Here is a 16,243-nt window from a genome sequence, read left to right as displayed (position 1 = left end):
TGTAAACAGCAATTTAACCATTTTTTTAAAAAATCCATCTTTTAAAAAAAAAAAGATACATCATCTGGATAGTGAGCAAAGAATCTATTCAATTGCTAAATGTGTAACAATTAAAATATTCAAATGACAAGCAAGGAACAAAATACACTAACTAAAAAGAACAATGTCTGAAGGTTGTAATTTGTTCTAACAGTGGCAATGAATTCTAAAACATGTTTCCAGAATTAAACATCTCTGCTTGGCCTGACTGGAGCATGGGAGACCCAGGCTTGGGAATGACCTTAGGTTAAATCACAATCAGATTTAAGTGGGAAAAATAAAAAGAAAGGTCACCATGTCGCCATCCCAAAAGCAATTCCTAGGGAGGCACCAGTTCAGAGAGTGTTAAAGTCCTAAGCCAGTAGTAATGGGCAATTTGGGGTATCTGACTTGACACACCTTAAAAGAGCCTGTATTTCAGAGAAGGGTGCTTAGTATTTTCTGAAAATCATGATCCTTTAAAATATCTCCAGTCAGGCACTACTGACAATCTACAATATTGCTGCTGCCACTGCTAACAATTCTGGCTACAGAACGAGACATTAAGCCAATTTAGCCACAGGGCTTCTGTTGCAATTTAGAAGTAGATTTGGGAATTAGTGAAGGATTTCAGTTTTAAATAAAGAAAATAATTGCCTTAGAATTACAAGATAGGTAAACAAACCTAGATACCTATTTAAGTAGGTCCTGATTTAATTATTCAGAGCCACCAGACAATGTTGCTTATGCTCAGGATCATATGAGAACTTTGGAGTCAGAAAGATCAGGAAAGCCCAAAAGTGGATACCATCATAAAAATGCTTCTACACTGGTTTTATACTGTTGCAATTCCAAATTCAATGGTGTAAGTGAAACCTGGTCCATGTACTCTACATAAAAGTAGCATAAATAGAGGAAGAAGACAGTCATACCTGATTATGCCTAGAGGATCTACATCTTCTTCCTCCTCTTCTTCAACATCTTGATTTTTTACTAATCCAAGTTGAGGGATTATGTCAGATGTCTTCTCCTCTTTAAAGAAATCTAACACTTCATTTTCTTCATCTTCCAGCTCCTCATCAGGAACATTTTTACCTTTCAAATCAATGACACTAGTAGACTTTGTCCCTGAAAAAAGCAATAATGCATGAAGAGCTAAGAATGACAATTTAAACTCACAGCTACACTTTGTCAATTTCTTCCACTTGTTCCCAATAGTCAAGTGTAAGGAATAGGCTCCTGTCTTTACAAACAGCTCTTGTCAATTATATCCAGCAATCTGGACTGGAGAGTTAGTTCCCCCATCCAGTAATATGCCATTCTATGCACCTCTAGATCTGAAATATCTGGTACCAACTTAACATATCTGGACTGCTCTTGGGTCAAATCTCATCAGAGAGTGTAAACTAAAAATATAATCTTGGACTGCATGAAAAATGAAGCTAGCATAAATATGTGACGTGGTTCTTTAAGTCACAAACATAAACAGATTTAAATTGGACAAAAGAAACTGGGTCCACTAGAACTGGAGTTCCCAAACTGTGATACCTGTACACATATTCCTGGGGGTACACAAGACCTCTCTGGGGAGCATGTGGGAGAAATTGTATAATGGTAGATTTTTTTTTAGTAATTATTTTATATATTGCATTTTCATAATAAGCTACTCAAACAAAGATTTAAAACTAGGTGGGAAATTTGTTATATATAATATGGTAGTTTATTTATTACAAGAGGTACCTATGAGAACGCAGATACGCAGGGCTACTGATGTACAGGGTCCTCACCTCCAACCCAGCAACTATCCATTCTAACTGATTTCAGAACTTAGTTGGGTTTTTTTCAATTGTACATGTTGCACCATAACTATATTGGTATGTAATGGTGAAATATGGACACAGATGGCTGAAGACCGGTATTGTTAAGAATACACAAAGTATCAGTGGTGAGAAGGACAGAAGTATGAGGCCAGTTGGTAGATCTGGAAGGGGGTATGCAATGAGAAAAATTTGAGAACTTTTGCACTAGAGCATGCACCACTCTAGAACCCAAGCTTCCCAAGTCTGATCCTTTCTTTGCTGTCAGAAATTATCTAAGAAAGCCTCTGGCAAAATGTTGCATCCTCCTCTAGCGCTGATCCACACAGAAGATAAAGGCCTACTATTGCTATTGGGTACTCTGTTAGCTCAAGTGGCAGGTGTCTGGAGAGGATGTAAGTATTCCACTCTTCTGATAAGGCTTCTGGGTGTCAATCTGACACCACATGGTGGAATTAATTTTTTTTCCAGCTTGCTTTTTTAAAAAACCTAGGAAATTATACATAAAAATATCTGTTTTAAGAGTATTGTTAAGGTTGCAGTGTCCAACATCCCAAAGTTAGGAAATGCCAGAATTAAGATTACTTGTGCTGCCCCTGGGATGTATGCATTATCATACGGCCTTTGCTTATTTGGTTATGTTCTATTTTTTCCACAGGACCCTCTGCTTCATTCATTTAGTGTGCAGCATTTCAATATTGTCTCCGCTCCTCATTGTTCAATGTGTCACCCCAGGCCTTATCTACTGCACACTATTCAAATCCTATTGTGAAGACAGAAATATTAATTTCCTCAGGAGCTTTCCCATGGCATTCACCACTATCGTATCCATGCACTTCACAAACATTAACTGACTGATTTTCACAACACTCCTGTGAGGCAAGTGGGTGTATTATCCTCCATTTACAAATGAGACACAGAGAGATCATGTGTCAAAGGCATTCATTAATATTGGGTTCCCACTCTGAGATGCCTAGGGCCTGGTTTTTCAGAGCATTGTATCACATTTTATACGTTCATGGTACATGACATCAATGGCATCTGTTATTGCTCAGCATTTCTGCAAATCAGACCCCGGTGTCTCAAGTCAGGCACCCAGAAAATAAGGAACATGCTCTTAGTGACCATGTGTGAAAAGATGTTTAAGTGACTTCCCCAAATCACACAGGAACCCTGCAGTACAGGCAGGGCAAAATCCAGTTTTCCAGGATGGCATTCAACTGCTGAAACCATGAGACCATCCATTCTCTTCCTACAATCCCTCCCTCTTTCACTACACATTTTCCAAGTTCAGCAAGAAATAAAGCAGGGTCTATAGACAAGATACTCCTTCAATATGCATTGAAGAAACTCCTGCTTCGTTGCCAGAGCGTGTCCATCCTGCACAACGTATGGGGCAAGGAAAAAATAGCATGTGTTAATGTCATTAAAGACTGTACCATAAAGCACATGTACAAGCAGACCGACCAATGGTGAGGGAGGGATGCGGTAGCAGCTGGAGCCCTTCAAATCACCACTGGAGCATCACACCACGTGCTCCAAGCAGCATTAAGGGCTGGGGTATGCGTCGTACTCCGGGTGGTGATGAGGGCTGGCTGCCCTAGCCCCGCCCCTACCACTCTCAGCCCCGCCCCTTCCAGGAGTGCAGAGCCAAGCCCCCCTGACTTTGCCCAGGGGATCATGGAGGCTGTCAGTGCCACTGTGAATAAGGGGAGTCTGAATAAAGGTTGCATAGGTAACCTTAATTCTGGTATTTCCTAACTTTTGAACGCTTGGCTTGCATGTGTGTGCGTGTACGTGTGCGTGTGTGTCCACAAATGAAATATTATTATTTCATTTACCTAAGAATTCCAGCAATTCAGGACTTGTTGCGAGTTCTGCATCTTTGGAGATGAGCCTCATAATGTCATTGAACACCACTCTTCGTTCTCGAATATCAGATTCCCCAACAAACAGAGCTTTCCGCGGTAATGGTGGAAGAGATGCCTGTGGATAGCGGGCAGTCAGCTTTTGGTAAAACTCGTCAATCTCACTGAACTTCTTAGAGACCTGTAATGAAGTACACATGTTGGGTTAGTTTATGAACAGACAAGAATGAAGGACAGACAGCAAAACTGCAGGGAGTTATACTCCGTGAAACATTTCCCCTGGATGTTTCAGTCTATAACATGCAGAACGCAAAAGCTTTCCATCTACCCTGGAGACAGCCTGTCATCTTTGTAGTTCGCCACACTGCATTACAATGATCCCCGGCTTCAGGAGTTCTCAGACCTCACTGCACCACAACCCTCTTCTGACGACAGAAACTACATGACTCCAGGAAGAGGGACTGAAGACTGAGCCATGCTGTCCTGGGTGGGGCAGCCAACACCTGAGCCCCTACCATCCTGGGTGGGTGAAGAGAGGAGAAGGGGATAGCAAAGGCTTCAGCCTAGGCAGGAGGCCTGTAAGCCTAGCCCCAAAACCGAGGGCTTCAGCTTTTGGTCCTAGGTGGTGGGGCTCAGGCTTCAACTTTGGCCCTGGGCTCCACCAAGCCTAAATCAGCCCTGGCAACTCCATTAAAATGGGGTCACAACCCATTCTGGAGTCCCGACCCACAGTTCGAGAACCGCTGTCCTAGTGTAATGAAATAAACCCAGCCCGTCATCAGCTAGTTGCACACACAGAGGATCACAACTTCAGACATTGTTCCTTGAAAGCATGGGTCCTAACATTTGCTGCCTGCCTGGAGAGAGATCAGGAAGTAGCAGCCTCTCATAGTGGAAAAAGTTTCAGAGATTTCTTTTCCCCAGTTTGCTGCTTCTCCTTAAGTCAGATTTGCCAACCTCGATGGGCAGCTGCTCTCTGCTATTGATGCCTGAATGTCTGCCACATTTGCTGATGTACCTGATAACCAGCAGAGAACCTCAGATCATGTTGCTACCTCTATTACATTTATACAAAAGAAGGATAAGAGATGACTTGATAGAGGACTACTATAAGGTCATCAACTGGGTATGTTTCCAGTAGGGTCCCTCAGGGATCAGTTCTTGGCTCTACAACTGTTTAACAATTTTATCAATGATCTAGAAGAAAACAAAATCATCACTGTAAAGGTTGCAGATGACACAAAAATTGGAGGAGGGGTAATTAATGAAAAGGACAGGTCAAAGTAATCTGGCCTGCTTGGTAAACAGGGTTCAAACAATCAATATGCATTGAATTTGGCTAAATGCAAACCAGTGGGTATCAGCAGCAGTGGTCAGAACTACAAATTGTTACTTCCAGGGAAAATCTGCACCAAAAAATTAAAAATTCTGAAACAAAAATTACAAATTCTGCAAACAATATTTTAAAATTCTGTATATTTGATTTGTAACAGACGTAATGCTATACTTGTCTAGCAGTTATCTCTAGGTCCTCCACAGCAGCTGAATCTTTTTAAACCTCATTCTCCTGAAATTTGTTAATGCAATAATCATGAACTCCAATGACTTCAGAGGACTGACTCTCAATTTACATTGGCATAAATAAAAAAGAAACCAGGCTCTATGTCTCAGGGAATAGGAAGGAGAACAGAACATTTCTAACTGGCATCAGGACAAAAGAAAGGCCGCGAACTGAGGCACAAGTTTTGGGTCACTGGGCTATAATTTGACCATGTTTCTGACTTGGGGCACATGTTTTTGAGAATACCCTGTTGGGAACCCACCTGAGCAAAGGCTGGACAACTGAGTAGCAGTCACCCTGATGAAAGCAAAGTTTGCTGAGGTGGAGTGAGAGGCTGGGGACAGAAACACCAGGGGCTCGTCTACACTGGCCCCTTTTCCGGAAGGAGCATGTTAATTTCAGCTATCATAGTAGGGAAATCCGCGGGGGATTTAAATATCCCCCGCGGCATTTAAATAAAAATGTCCGCCGCTTTTTTCCGGCTTTTAGAAAAGCCGGAAAAGAGCGTCTACACTGGCCCCGATCCTCCGGAAAAAGCGCCCTTTTCCGGAGGCTCTTATTCCTACTTCGAAGTAGAAATAAGAGCCTCCGGAAAAGGGCGCTTTTTCCGGAGGATCGGGGCCAGTGTAGACGCTCTTTTCCGGCTTTTCTAAAAGCCGGAAAAAAGCGGCGGACATTTTTATTTAAATGCCGCGGGGGATATTTAAATCCCCCGCGGATTTCCCTACTACGATAGCTGAAATTAACATGCCCCTTCCGGAAAAGGGGCCAGTGTAGACGTAGCCCAGGGGTAGAAGTACAAAGGCTGGCCAGGTTGTTCTGGGAATACCTTGCTAGGTGATAGAGATTATGATGGATTCTTTAAGACACAGAAACCCTTGTATCTGGAATTGCTGTGCTAAGACCTGTCATTCCCTTATTTGAGCAGGGCTCACCATAGAGTCCGATCAGTGGTAAGCAGTTCTGGGCATCTGAGCAGTGGGCAAGCAAAGCAGCAGTTGTTTTCACCCACAGGCCACAGCTTCCAGCAGCAGAGTGGGAACAACAGAGGACACAACAGTGACAGCAGAGGAATTTGTAGCCACCATTGGGTGTCAGTGCAGCGACTCCGGTGAAGCCTCCCTGTCCTAGCTGCTGAAATCAATACAGGACAAATGGTAGGACCCAGGACTGCCTATGAAACAGTGACTCCAATTTTCCAGGACTCTGGGGAATAACAAACTGTAAGTGAAGAAGTTGGGGACCACGAACTCAGAGTGGGAGTCAGAACAAATTACATCTTCCAGTCCAATTGTTTGGGACCGTGACTTATGCATGCGGGTAAATGGCAGTGGAAGGTGTGAAATTGTAACTATTCATCACATTTAACCTGGCCTTTTCATTTTCTCCTCCACACATACATACCTCTTCGCCCTACTACTACCACTACAGGTTGGGCCACCCTGGTCCAGTAGCCTCAGGACCTGACCGGTCCCAGATGAGGGATTTTGCTGGACCAGGGGAGGTCATATCTGGCTCTCCCCCCCCAGCTACCAGCCCCCCAGCCCTGAAACAGCCACCGGCCTCGCTGCCCTGCTGGTCCCCCTACTCCCCCCCGCACTTCCCTGCTACACCAAGCATACCCACTCCAGCCCAGCTCCCTGAGCACCGGGTTCCTGCCTGCACTGGACAGCCCTGCTGGGTTGTACCTAGCAGCCCAGATGCGGTGCACCAAGCAGTCCAACTGCAGAGAGCCCAGCCACCAGCCCTTCACCAGGACTCTCAGGTCCTGGAACATCCATGGTCCAGCAGTCGGACCCGGTTAACATAAGATTCAATCTGTACTACTAAGTAGTAAGTTAATGTATTCAACTACTATAAAAGAGCAACCAATCCATAGAACTACTCCCCAAAAAATATTAAATTGAAGTTAAACTGAGCAGTGGGGTGAGACCAAAAAAACCTCATTGATATTATTTTTTCTTTTCACCCCAGAAAACCTTAATCTTCCAATGCAAACCAAATATACAAATTATTCATAAATCTCAATTTGGGTTGAATTACACTGTTGACTTTAGAGCAAATATGCACCCTTGTACACTATCACTAATTAAGCCACTGAGAATCCCTGTGGGCTTCCCACGACAACCATCCATAATAGCATGCAGAATGTGCTAAATACTATGTCCGAAGCATACTAATCTGCTACAAGGAAGCCTGCATGTTATTATACCAAGCAAAATAATATAAGACAGCGCTTAAGTGCCCTCTGCTGGAATAGTCTATCATGGACCACACTCAGGATTAAATATCTAGAATATCTTTTTTCATTCTGTCAAGTAAATAAAATCAATACTATTAATCTGTAATATGTGGTTCAAAGGACTTTCTCCTATTAGCTACAATTCTTCCTGCAAACACTTATATATGAGCTTAATTTTATTCCTGTGAGGACAGGTTGGAACTCCCTGGTCTGGCATCCTTTTGAGCAGCCCCAAAATAGATAATTTGCTGGACATGGGGAGATCAATGCTCCCCTGCTGGCCACCAGCCCCACTCCTGCTGGAGTTCCCCCACCTCCACTGTCACCGCTGGGGCTCCCAGCTGGCTCCCGCTGCCAGTCTCTGGAGCTCTTGGGTCCAGCAACCGGAGCATGGTTGTTGCCGGACTAGAGAGTCCCAGATTTGAGAGATTCAACCTGCAGTTGGGCTAGATTCTCAAATGGTGTAAAATGGCATAATACCATTGTTTTAAATGCAATTATACCAATTTGCACCATTTGAGGCTCTGGCTAACCAACTTCAAAGAGACTACTTATGTGACTAAGGCTAAGAACAAGTGCATTTGCATGACTGGGGTCCTACTAATAACATTCATTTTGAAAACTCAAAATGAATGCACTTTAGCCAGAAGGATTTTGTTGCTAGGAACACATAAATAAAGTTACCATGAATAAAAATATGCTGAAATAGCTCCCCAGAAGTTCAAGGTGGAGACTGAAACTTTGACTCCAACCCTACAGGTGGATACATACAACATATCCCAGTAAATTCGCCAAGACGTGTGTGAAGTTAAGTACATGCATAAAAGAGCAGGATTGGGGCCTTTGGCAGGGATTTCCAAAGAGGCCTTCTCAATAGCAGCTCTGATTCATTTTTAGAAAGAAAGCCAACTCCACTGTTTCTATATAACAAGAGCATTCTGAACTTAAACAGAAACACAGCTGTGTTGTCCTTAGATAGTGTGACCTCCACAGCTAATGCTTCGCTACAGCCCACGCCACAATCTATAGCACTTCACAAACTGAAAATGTTTAAGCAACTTCAGATTCACAAAGGCTCTGGTTTGATGACTCATTTTCAAAGCTCACTGCTCAGACTGATATTCAACGTGAACACTGCCTTTTAAATGTGCTGATACCAGATGTTATGCAAACACACACAGGAACGGCAGCTTAACTAGTAAAATTAAATTGTTCAAAACAAAGAAATGTTAGGGCTAGAATATGACGTACAAAATATGAAAAGTGAAATGTGTCTTCCTTGATAAACTAGTTTTGATTATACACACACAAGTGAGCCAACAGACTCTCTGGGCCCCTGGACAAGGTCGGGGAGGGGGATGACCTAGAAGGGATGGGCCCTTGGGCAGAAGGGGTGGGGCCGAGGCAGTCAGCCCTCAGAGTCACCTGTACTGCCCCCCTTTTCCAGTACCATCCGGGGTTCCAATACTGATTCAAAGAGACCAGGGCTCCGGCTACTGCAAATGCTGCAGTAGTGGCAGCCAGGAGCCCCAGACCTCTTTGAATCGCAGGGCCCCTAGGGCAGTTGCCCCCTTTGTCCACCCTGCTATCAGGCCTGTACACACACAGCATATCCTGTAGCACAAATCAACAAAAAGCTGTTACCCCATTGTCACAGTTCAGGGCAACAGCTCCTGCATTGCATCTGTGTGGTCCCGAAACCAGCTGACTTCCTCCACTACCAATTCATTCCACTCTAGGCTGCCCGCTCCTCTGTTCGGCAGGGACCTGCATATCTCTCCCTCACGACCAGAGATTTTCAGGGTTGCCCTGTCCCCTGCCTACACTGTCATAATCCGAGCAAACCACACTGCTAAACAGGCCAGCGCTTGGCTTTCTCTTCAAAGCCGTGTGCTGCCTGCAGTTAGAGCTCTTCCTAAGGAAGCATGTTTATTCTTTAGCTGAGAGCATTACAGAGAAAACATAGGAAACACAATAAAAGACACGCCCCCTACACACATGCTAAAATGCTTACCAGAGTCACCCTGATTCCTGCCTCAGGCTCAGGGAGATATCGTTCCTTCAAAACCCACAACCAAGTCACAAATCATAACTGATTTAGGTTCAGAACCAGAACTCTTCAGTCATTCCTTTATTCAGTTTGAGGCTATGATCTTGGCCTCAGAAGATAACAGACCCCTCCCTAAGATGTAGCTTCAAAAGTCTGGGGGGGCTGCATAACTGGCAGTGGGGAATAGGCATACAACTGCCCCCGGGGGGGGGGCACGTAATACTTTTTATTCCAAAAGTCCCTTCTTGTCTGGCATATTGTCCTGTGCAGAACTCAAGATCTGACAGCTCTCCTTTGAGGTTACATACAATCCTGGCCATCAACATTACATAAACCAGCCATTTATTACAACAGACCCCAAAGATACTTAAACTTAATTCAATATGGTCTTCCAAGGATATGAGTGAAAACCGACATCACTGTCATACATGCTGCCACCTCCTTACCCATTCCATTGCTAAAAATACCACAACTGTCCATCACCTCTTCGTATCTCCCTTCCTCCAGCTCCTGGTTCTCACAGAGACCATGATCTCTCCATCTGACTCTGAAGCTACCCTCCCTTAGGCTTTGTCTACACTGCCGGCAGAGAGTATGCAAATGAAGTGCTGATTAGCATACTGTTGCATTTCATTTGCATAATCTATTCAAGCTGTTTTTGCGCAAAAATAAGCAGTGTGGAAATTTCCTTTTTGCACAAAAAACCCTTTTTGTGCAAGATTTTTATGCCTTATGAGCCTCAGCTAATCTCTTTCAACATCTCCCATGAACATAATCCCTCACACCCCGTGACTCAGCTTTTCTGTGACTTCCAATCCACCAGTGTTTAGGATTTCTCATTTGCTCTCAGCCCTCTCCTCTCTAGTCAATAATTTCAATGATATTGATTCTCTTCATGCTTCACTCTTTTACACCCTTGATTCTTTTGCCTCTCTCACCCACTGAAAGGTCTGCCCTGCGAACACCCAATATCTGGATGCCCTTAGCTTGCAATTGCCAGAAGCTGCAACTGGATATCTTGATGAGTGCATGTTCTGTCCACTCCTCCTGAAGCACCTGGCATTGTCCACGGTCAAAAGACAGGATAATGTGCTAGATGTACCATTGATCTGATCCACCATGTCTGTTCTTACATGCTTATGAAATGTTAATCCAGCTTTTGACAGCAGTAGCATCTTTTGCAGATACAGAAAAACTACTTTCTTCATTTCTCTTAATTCAGCTAGCTCAGTTCAATGACGTGTTCATTCGTAGTTAGGAAACCAATTGGAAGTTAAAAAAATCAAGAAAGCTTGTTTTCTGCTTTAAATCTATGAATAAAATCTCAGCGTGAGAAAATGAGCTCTACTACTTCTAAATTTTGAAGGACATGATGACCAGAAACAATCAATTCAAATCAGTGTTTCACAACCTTTTTTTTATAAAGTCCCCTTTAAAATATATATATATATATATATATATATATATATAAGTACTCCAGTACTTACAGTTTTCAGACACACAACATTTTTTTTCTACCATTCCAACACATTTGTTTAAACAATTTAATCGTAGATGGGCGGGCGATGAAATTTTTGGGTGAAAAAAGTACAAAAATAATAAAGCGCTGTAAAACTTAAAACGAAAATTCAGTTTTCTCCAAATTTCAGTTGTGTTGATGTACTCCCCCAGACTTCTCTCAAGTACTCTAGGGGTACTCATACCACTGGTTGAGAAACACCTGTTCAAATGACTAACTACATATAACAGCCTGTCTCCACCCTGCCTAGCCTCTCTCACTCAGTATCAAAAAGCTGACTCCTAACTCTGAGAGGCCCATGATGCCTCCACTGCCTGCTTCTTAAATTTTCAAATTAGCACCTTCATGCGTCCTCCCAAGCTGCCCCTCATGTTTGGGAGCTGCTCTCCACAATCATGCACAGTCATTGCATTATTTTCTTTCAAAAACCTCCTCAAAACTCTTTTTTGCCATGATGCCTACAAAAAAACCTTGACAGTGGTCAGGCTGCTGGTTTCTTCAGACCACTGCCTGTCATGCTGACCAATCATGTCTCAATTTAATGTCCTCTCCCTACCTGTATCCATCTGGTATCTCTGGTCCTGTACATAAGATTATCAGCTCCATAGGCCAGGGACCATATTTTGGTTCTGTTTGTACAATACCTAGAACAATGGACTCATGCGACTAAGCCCAAGGTGCTATTGTAATACAAAACAGTAAACCAATATGAACCATATATCCTACCACTGCACAAGCTCAGGGTTTACAATTACTTCCACATGCTATAACTGTTTTCCAACAAAGTCAGGGGTCAAATGAGCAAAAAATATTTGATGGGATAAAATTCATTCCTATAAATCGACTTTACTTTAAGACTTCCCCAGGAAAGGTGAACAGCCAGGATGACTAACAATAAACAGGGAACTGGACCAATTCCACTGCAGAGTACATATGAAATTTGAGAAATCACATTACTAAACAAGAACAGCTTGGGGAGCACAGGGCGCCTCAGAAGATGTTGAAGAAAGAGCACAGAGATTTCCTACCCTGTCTTAAATGGAGATAATATTCGCCTACTTTTGTAAAGTGCTTTGAAATGCAAAGTACAGTTATTTCTGTTCCAACCCAAACTGCACTGTCATGCTAAAGGCCAGTGTTCCCTGTAAACTGGGCATTTGTGTGGTAATTCACGAGAGATTAAAATGCCGTCCATCTGATTAGCAGAATGCCCACAGCTAGGTTTTTTGTTTCTACAGTGGTGTACATTCGCACATGTCTCAGTGCACACAAAAATTATTCTGCACATGGATGGAGAAGATTAGTGGGTACATTGTTGAAGACTGTGAATGCAATCAAATATGTAATATCACAACAGTATAAAATAATGAAGGCTGATTTAGAGGGGAAAACCCCAAAGGATTTCTTTATCAAACACTGCAATGATTAACTACTTACCATAAACTGAACCACATCCTCGGGTTTGTGCTTTGCTGATTTGAATGCTACCAGTCGGGTAACAACTACAATGTGATATTCCACATGGCCAGACAGCATCCTCCCCCGGATTTCCTGATACTCTGGCACTGACAAGTCTATCCCCGTGTGAGCATTCTGAACTTGCCTACAAATTAAAACAAAAATTCAGTTAAAATATTCAGCAGTGACATGGAAAACTTTTGCTGACTGCCAAAGAGAACTCTTGATCCAAAGGTCCACTAAATTCAATTAAAAGACTCCTATTTTAAAAGGCTTTGAAACTGGAATTAAATTTGGTCCTTAAACCATTTCTATTTAGTGAAATGATGACACCACTAACTACGCTATGAAAGAAATAACAAATGTTGTTTATGTAACGTATAAGTATTTAAAGAAGCACAGACTACACTCAGCTCAACAAAACATACTGCAAAGCACACCCAGTTCAGCACTAAGAATGAAAATCATTTTGCACTCATTTTTAATCTCAAACCTTAAATTTGCTGCATCCAAAAGAAGCTTCACCAATATGTTGTGAATGTCCACAGGATATCAGCCTAAGGGACAAATTTTCAAAGGTATTTAGGTGCCTAAAGATGAGTATCAGTGCCTAACTTTCATTTCAAAAACACCTAACTCTCATTTAAATATATATTCAATTTAAACTTTTACTTTATACGACTTGAGATTATCTGAAAGAAAAGGTTACTCATCTCCTACAATTCTAATGAGAAATCCCTTCTATTGTTGCCTGTAGTATGCTGTTTCTTATTTAAAATGCATGCGCTCTTTGCAAGGAACTGTAACTTCAAATAACAAAGCAAAATCAATTCACTTTTCATAGCATTAAAATAACCACAGATCTACAGATTTTCAAGGCCACATTGTGTAAATGTGCATGAATCTGCTGTTTAAACAAGGGGTGTTGAAATCAGTGTAATTTGCTAACAGTGTAACCGTTGACAATTTCAGCCATTACACAGTTGCACACGGGATGGCAGCCAGCTCCCTGGGAGCCAACTTAAAAGCTGGCTTCCAGAACCACAGTTTCCACCTGCTACCCCACGCCCAGGGAACCGACTGCTGCCCCACACTGTTGCCTCTAATACAGAAGCAGCAGCATGGGGCATCAGACATCTTCCTAAGAACTGGTGCACATCAGGAGGCAGCTTTTAAGCTAGCTCCCCTCACGTAGCAGCTCCCGCTTGCCACCCCACAATGCTGCGGGGTGGCAGGCAGCTTCCCGGGAGCCAGACCAGGAGCCATGTGTAGCAATTTGGGTCACCAATAAGCTCATGTTTATCAGTTACCCATTTACACAGCTACTCCCTTACATCCTTAATTTGAACTTGCCATTTGTTCACCCTTCTGCATGTTCCACCCATAGATGAGATGGAGAAAAGACCATTAGTCTCAAGCCTCTGCAGCACTCCTATCAGTTCCCCTTATTTCATGAGTTATTCTTTGAAGCAAATATCCTCCCTACTTTATTCCTTTTCACTTTGTAACTCGGGGTATGTCTACACTACAGCGCTAATTCGAACTAACTTAATTCGAATTAGTTAATTCGAACTAAGCTAATTCGAACTAGTGCATCTAGACTAAAAAATTAGTTCGAATTAGCGTTTTGCTAATTCGAACTAGCATGTCCACACTGAGTGGACCCTGAACTGAGGTTAAGAATGGCCGGAAGCAGTGCTGGCAGGGCATCAGATTAGGACTTAGAGTGTGGAGCTGCTGCCTCAGGCTAGCCGAGGGCTGTGCTTAAAGGGACCCGACCCCCACTCCGGACAGACAGTTCTCAGGGGTGCCCCGCTTGCAAAGCAGTCCTGGCTTGGAGTGCCCTGAGTGCCCACACTTGGCACATCATAGCACTCGGCCATCAGCCCGGCTGCACTTGCCGCAGGGTGGGGGGGGGGTCAATCAAGGGGCTTCAGGAGAGCTTGCACCCCAAAAGCCCGCAGAGCCACCCCAGTCCTCCCCATCCGGGGCTCGTACCCCATTCCTCCCTCACCTCCTTCCTCTTACCCCTTCCTAGCCCCCCTTCCTGATGTACAAAATAAAGGACACGTGTGTTCAAAAATAGAAACTCTCTTTATTGAAAAAAACTCGGAGAGACTGGGAAAAGGAGGTGGGAGAGGGGAAGAGAGAGGGTGGGAGAGGGGAGGGCAACTAAAATGATCAGGGGGTTGGAACAGGTCCCATATGAAGAGAGGCTAAAGAGACTGGGACTTTTCAGCTTAGAAAAGAGGAGACTGAGGGGGGATATGATAGAGGTCTATAAAAGCATGAGTGGTGTGGAGAGGGTGCATAAAGAAAAGTTATTCATTAGTTCCCATAATAGAAGGACTAGAGGACACCAAATGAAATGAATGGGTAGCAGGCTTCAAACTAATAACAGAGAGTTCTTCTTCACAAAGCAAATAGTCAACCTGTGGAACTCCTTGCTGCAGGAGGCTGTGAAGGCTACAACTAGAACAGAGTTTAAAGAGAAGTTAGATAAAGTCATGGAGGTTGGGTCCATGGAGTGCTATTAGCCAGGGGGTAGAAATGGTGTCCCTGGCCTCTGTTTGTGGAAGGTTGGAGATGGATGGCACGAGACAAATGGCTTGGTCATTGTCTTCAGTCCATCCCCTCCAGGGTCCCTAGTGTTGGCCGCTGTTGACAGATAGGCTACTGGGCTAGATGGACCTTTGGTCTGACCCAGTACGGTCATTCTAAGTCAGGGCTCAGGATCGGGGTCTCAGTGGACCACCTTGATTTTCATGCACACCTGCTCCTGGGTGGCCAGACTGGCAGCTATCCTGCCCTAGATGGCCACTTTCCTGTGCCTAGTGCGGAGGTCGTGGATGAGGTCCATTATCTCCGCACTAGACCAGGCGGGCACCCGCCTCTTGCTATCAGCCGACGGTCAGGGCAGTGAGTGGTATGTGTGTGTGTACTATACACCCGAGACTTCAACTGCTGAGACCGGGGTCCCTTGCAGTGGGCAACCTGGAAGAGGTTGAAGGGTGCCCCAATAAGTGTACAGGAAGAGCTTATTACACTTCAGATTTCAGCTGCTAGAATTCATAATTCCTTAGCAGCGGGCAGCCTCGGGGAGGCTGAGAAGCGCCCCAATGGGTTTTGCCACCTGGGTGTGACACATACCCAAATGCCCAAGCTCTTCCTATACTGTGTGTGTACTATACACCCAAGACTTTAACTGCTGAGACCGGGGTCCCTTGCAGTGAGCAACCTGGAAGAGGTTGAAGGGCGCCCCAATAAGTGTACAGAGAGAGCTTATTACGCTTCAGATTTCAGCTGCTAGAATTCATAATTCCTTCGCAGTGGGCAGCATCGGGGAGGCTGAGAAGCGCCCCAACGGAATTTGCCACCTGGGTGTGACACAAATCCAAACCCCCAAGCTCTCCCTATATCTGTCCCTTTATGACCGGCTGAAGTTCTTTTAAATTGTGCTTGGTTCTATTACAGCAACTGAAGGAGTCAGGTTAAAGCTTAAACAGTTACAGGTTTATTTGAGGAAGCTTATAAATCATGTGGTTGCAATGGCTATTGTTCTATTTCTTAACTGCTGGCAAATATATATATATAGATAGATCTTTAAAAAAATGGTTACAAGGAAAATAAAGATAGAAAATAGAAAATAATGGTACCAAATGACAGCTTAATCTTTAAAGAGCTCTATTCTATGCATGCACTAAAACAAA

General features: G+C 43.6%; 1 protein-coding gene across 1 annotated transcript in view; it reads right to left on the bottom strand.

Moving 5' to 3' along the window:
* Positions 1 to 16,243, bottom strand: part of HS1BP3 (HCLS1 binding protein 3) — a 90,191-nt gene that overhangs the window by 61,724 nt on the left and 12,224 nt on the right. Inside the window, exons 2-4 of the mRNA XM_075923430.1 lie at positions 12,513 to 12,678; positions 3,677 to 3,884; positions 951 to 1,146 (exon numbers count right to left, since the gene is read on the bottom strand). Coding sequence (XP_075779545.1) covers positions 951 to 1,146; positions 3,677 to 3,884; positions 12,513 to 12,678 — 570 coding nt within the window. The remainder of the gene's footprint in view (positions 1 to 950; positions 1,147 to 3,676; positions 3,885 to 12,512; positions 12,679 to 16,243) is intronic.

This window comes from Pelodiscus sinensis, chromosome 3, assembly GCF_049634645.1.
Source record: "Pelodiscus sinensis isolate JC-2024 chromosome 3, ASM4963464v1, whole genome shotgun sequence".
Classification (NCBI taxonomy): domain Eukaryota; kingdom Metazoa; phylum Chordata; order Testudines; family Trionychidae; genus Pelodiscus; species Pelodiscus sinensis.
The sequence above is the reverse complement of the archived record's forward strand: the minus strand, read 5'-3'. Positions and strand labels throughout refer to the sequence as shown.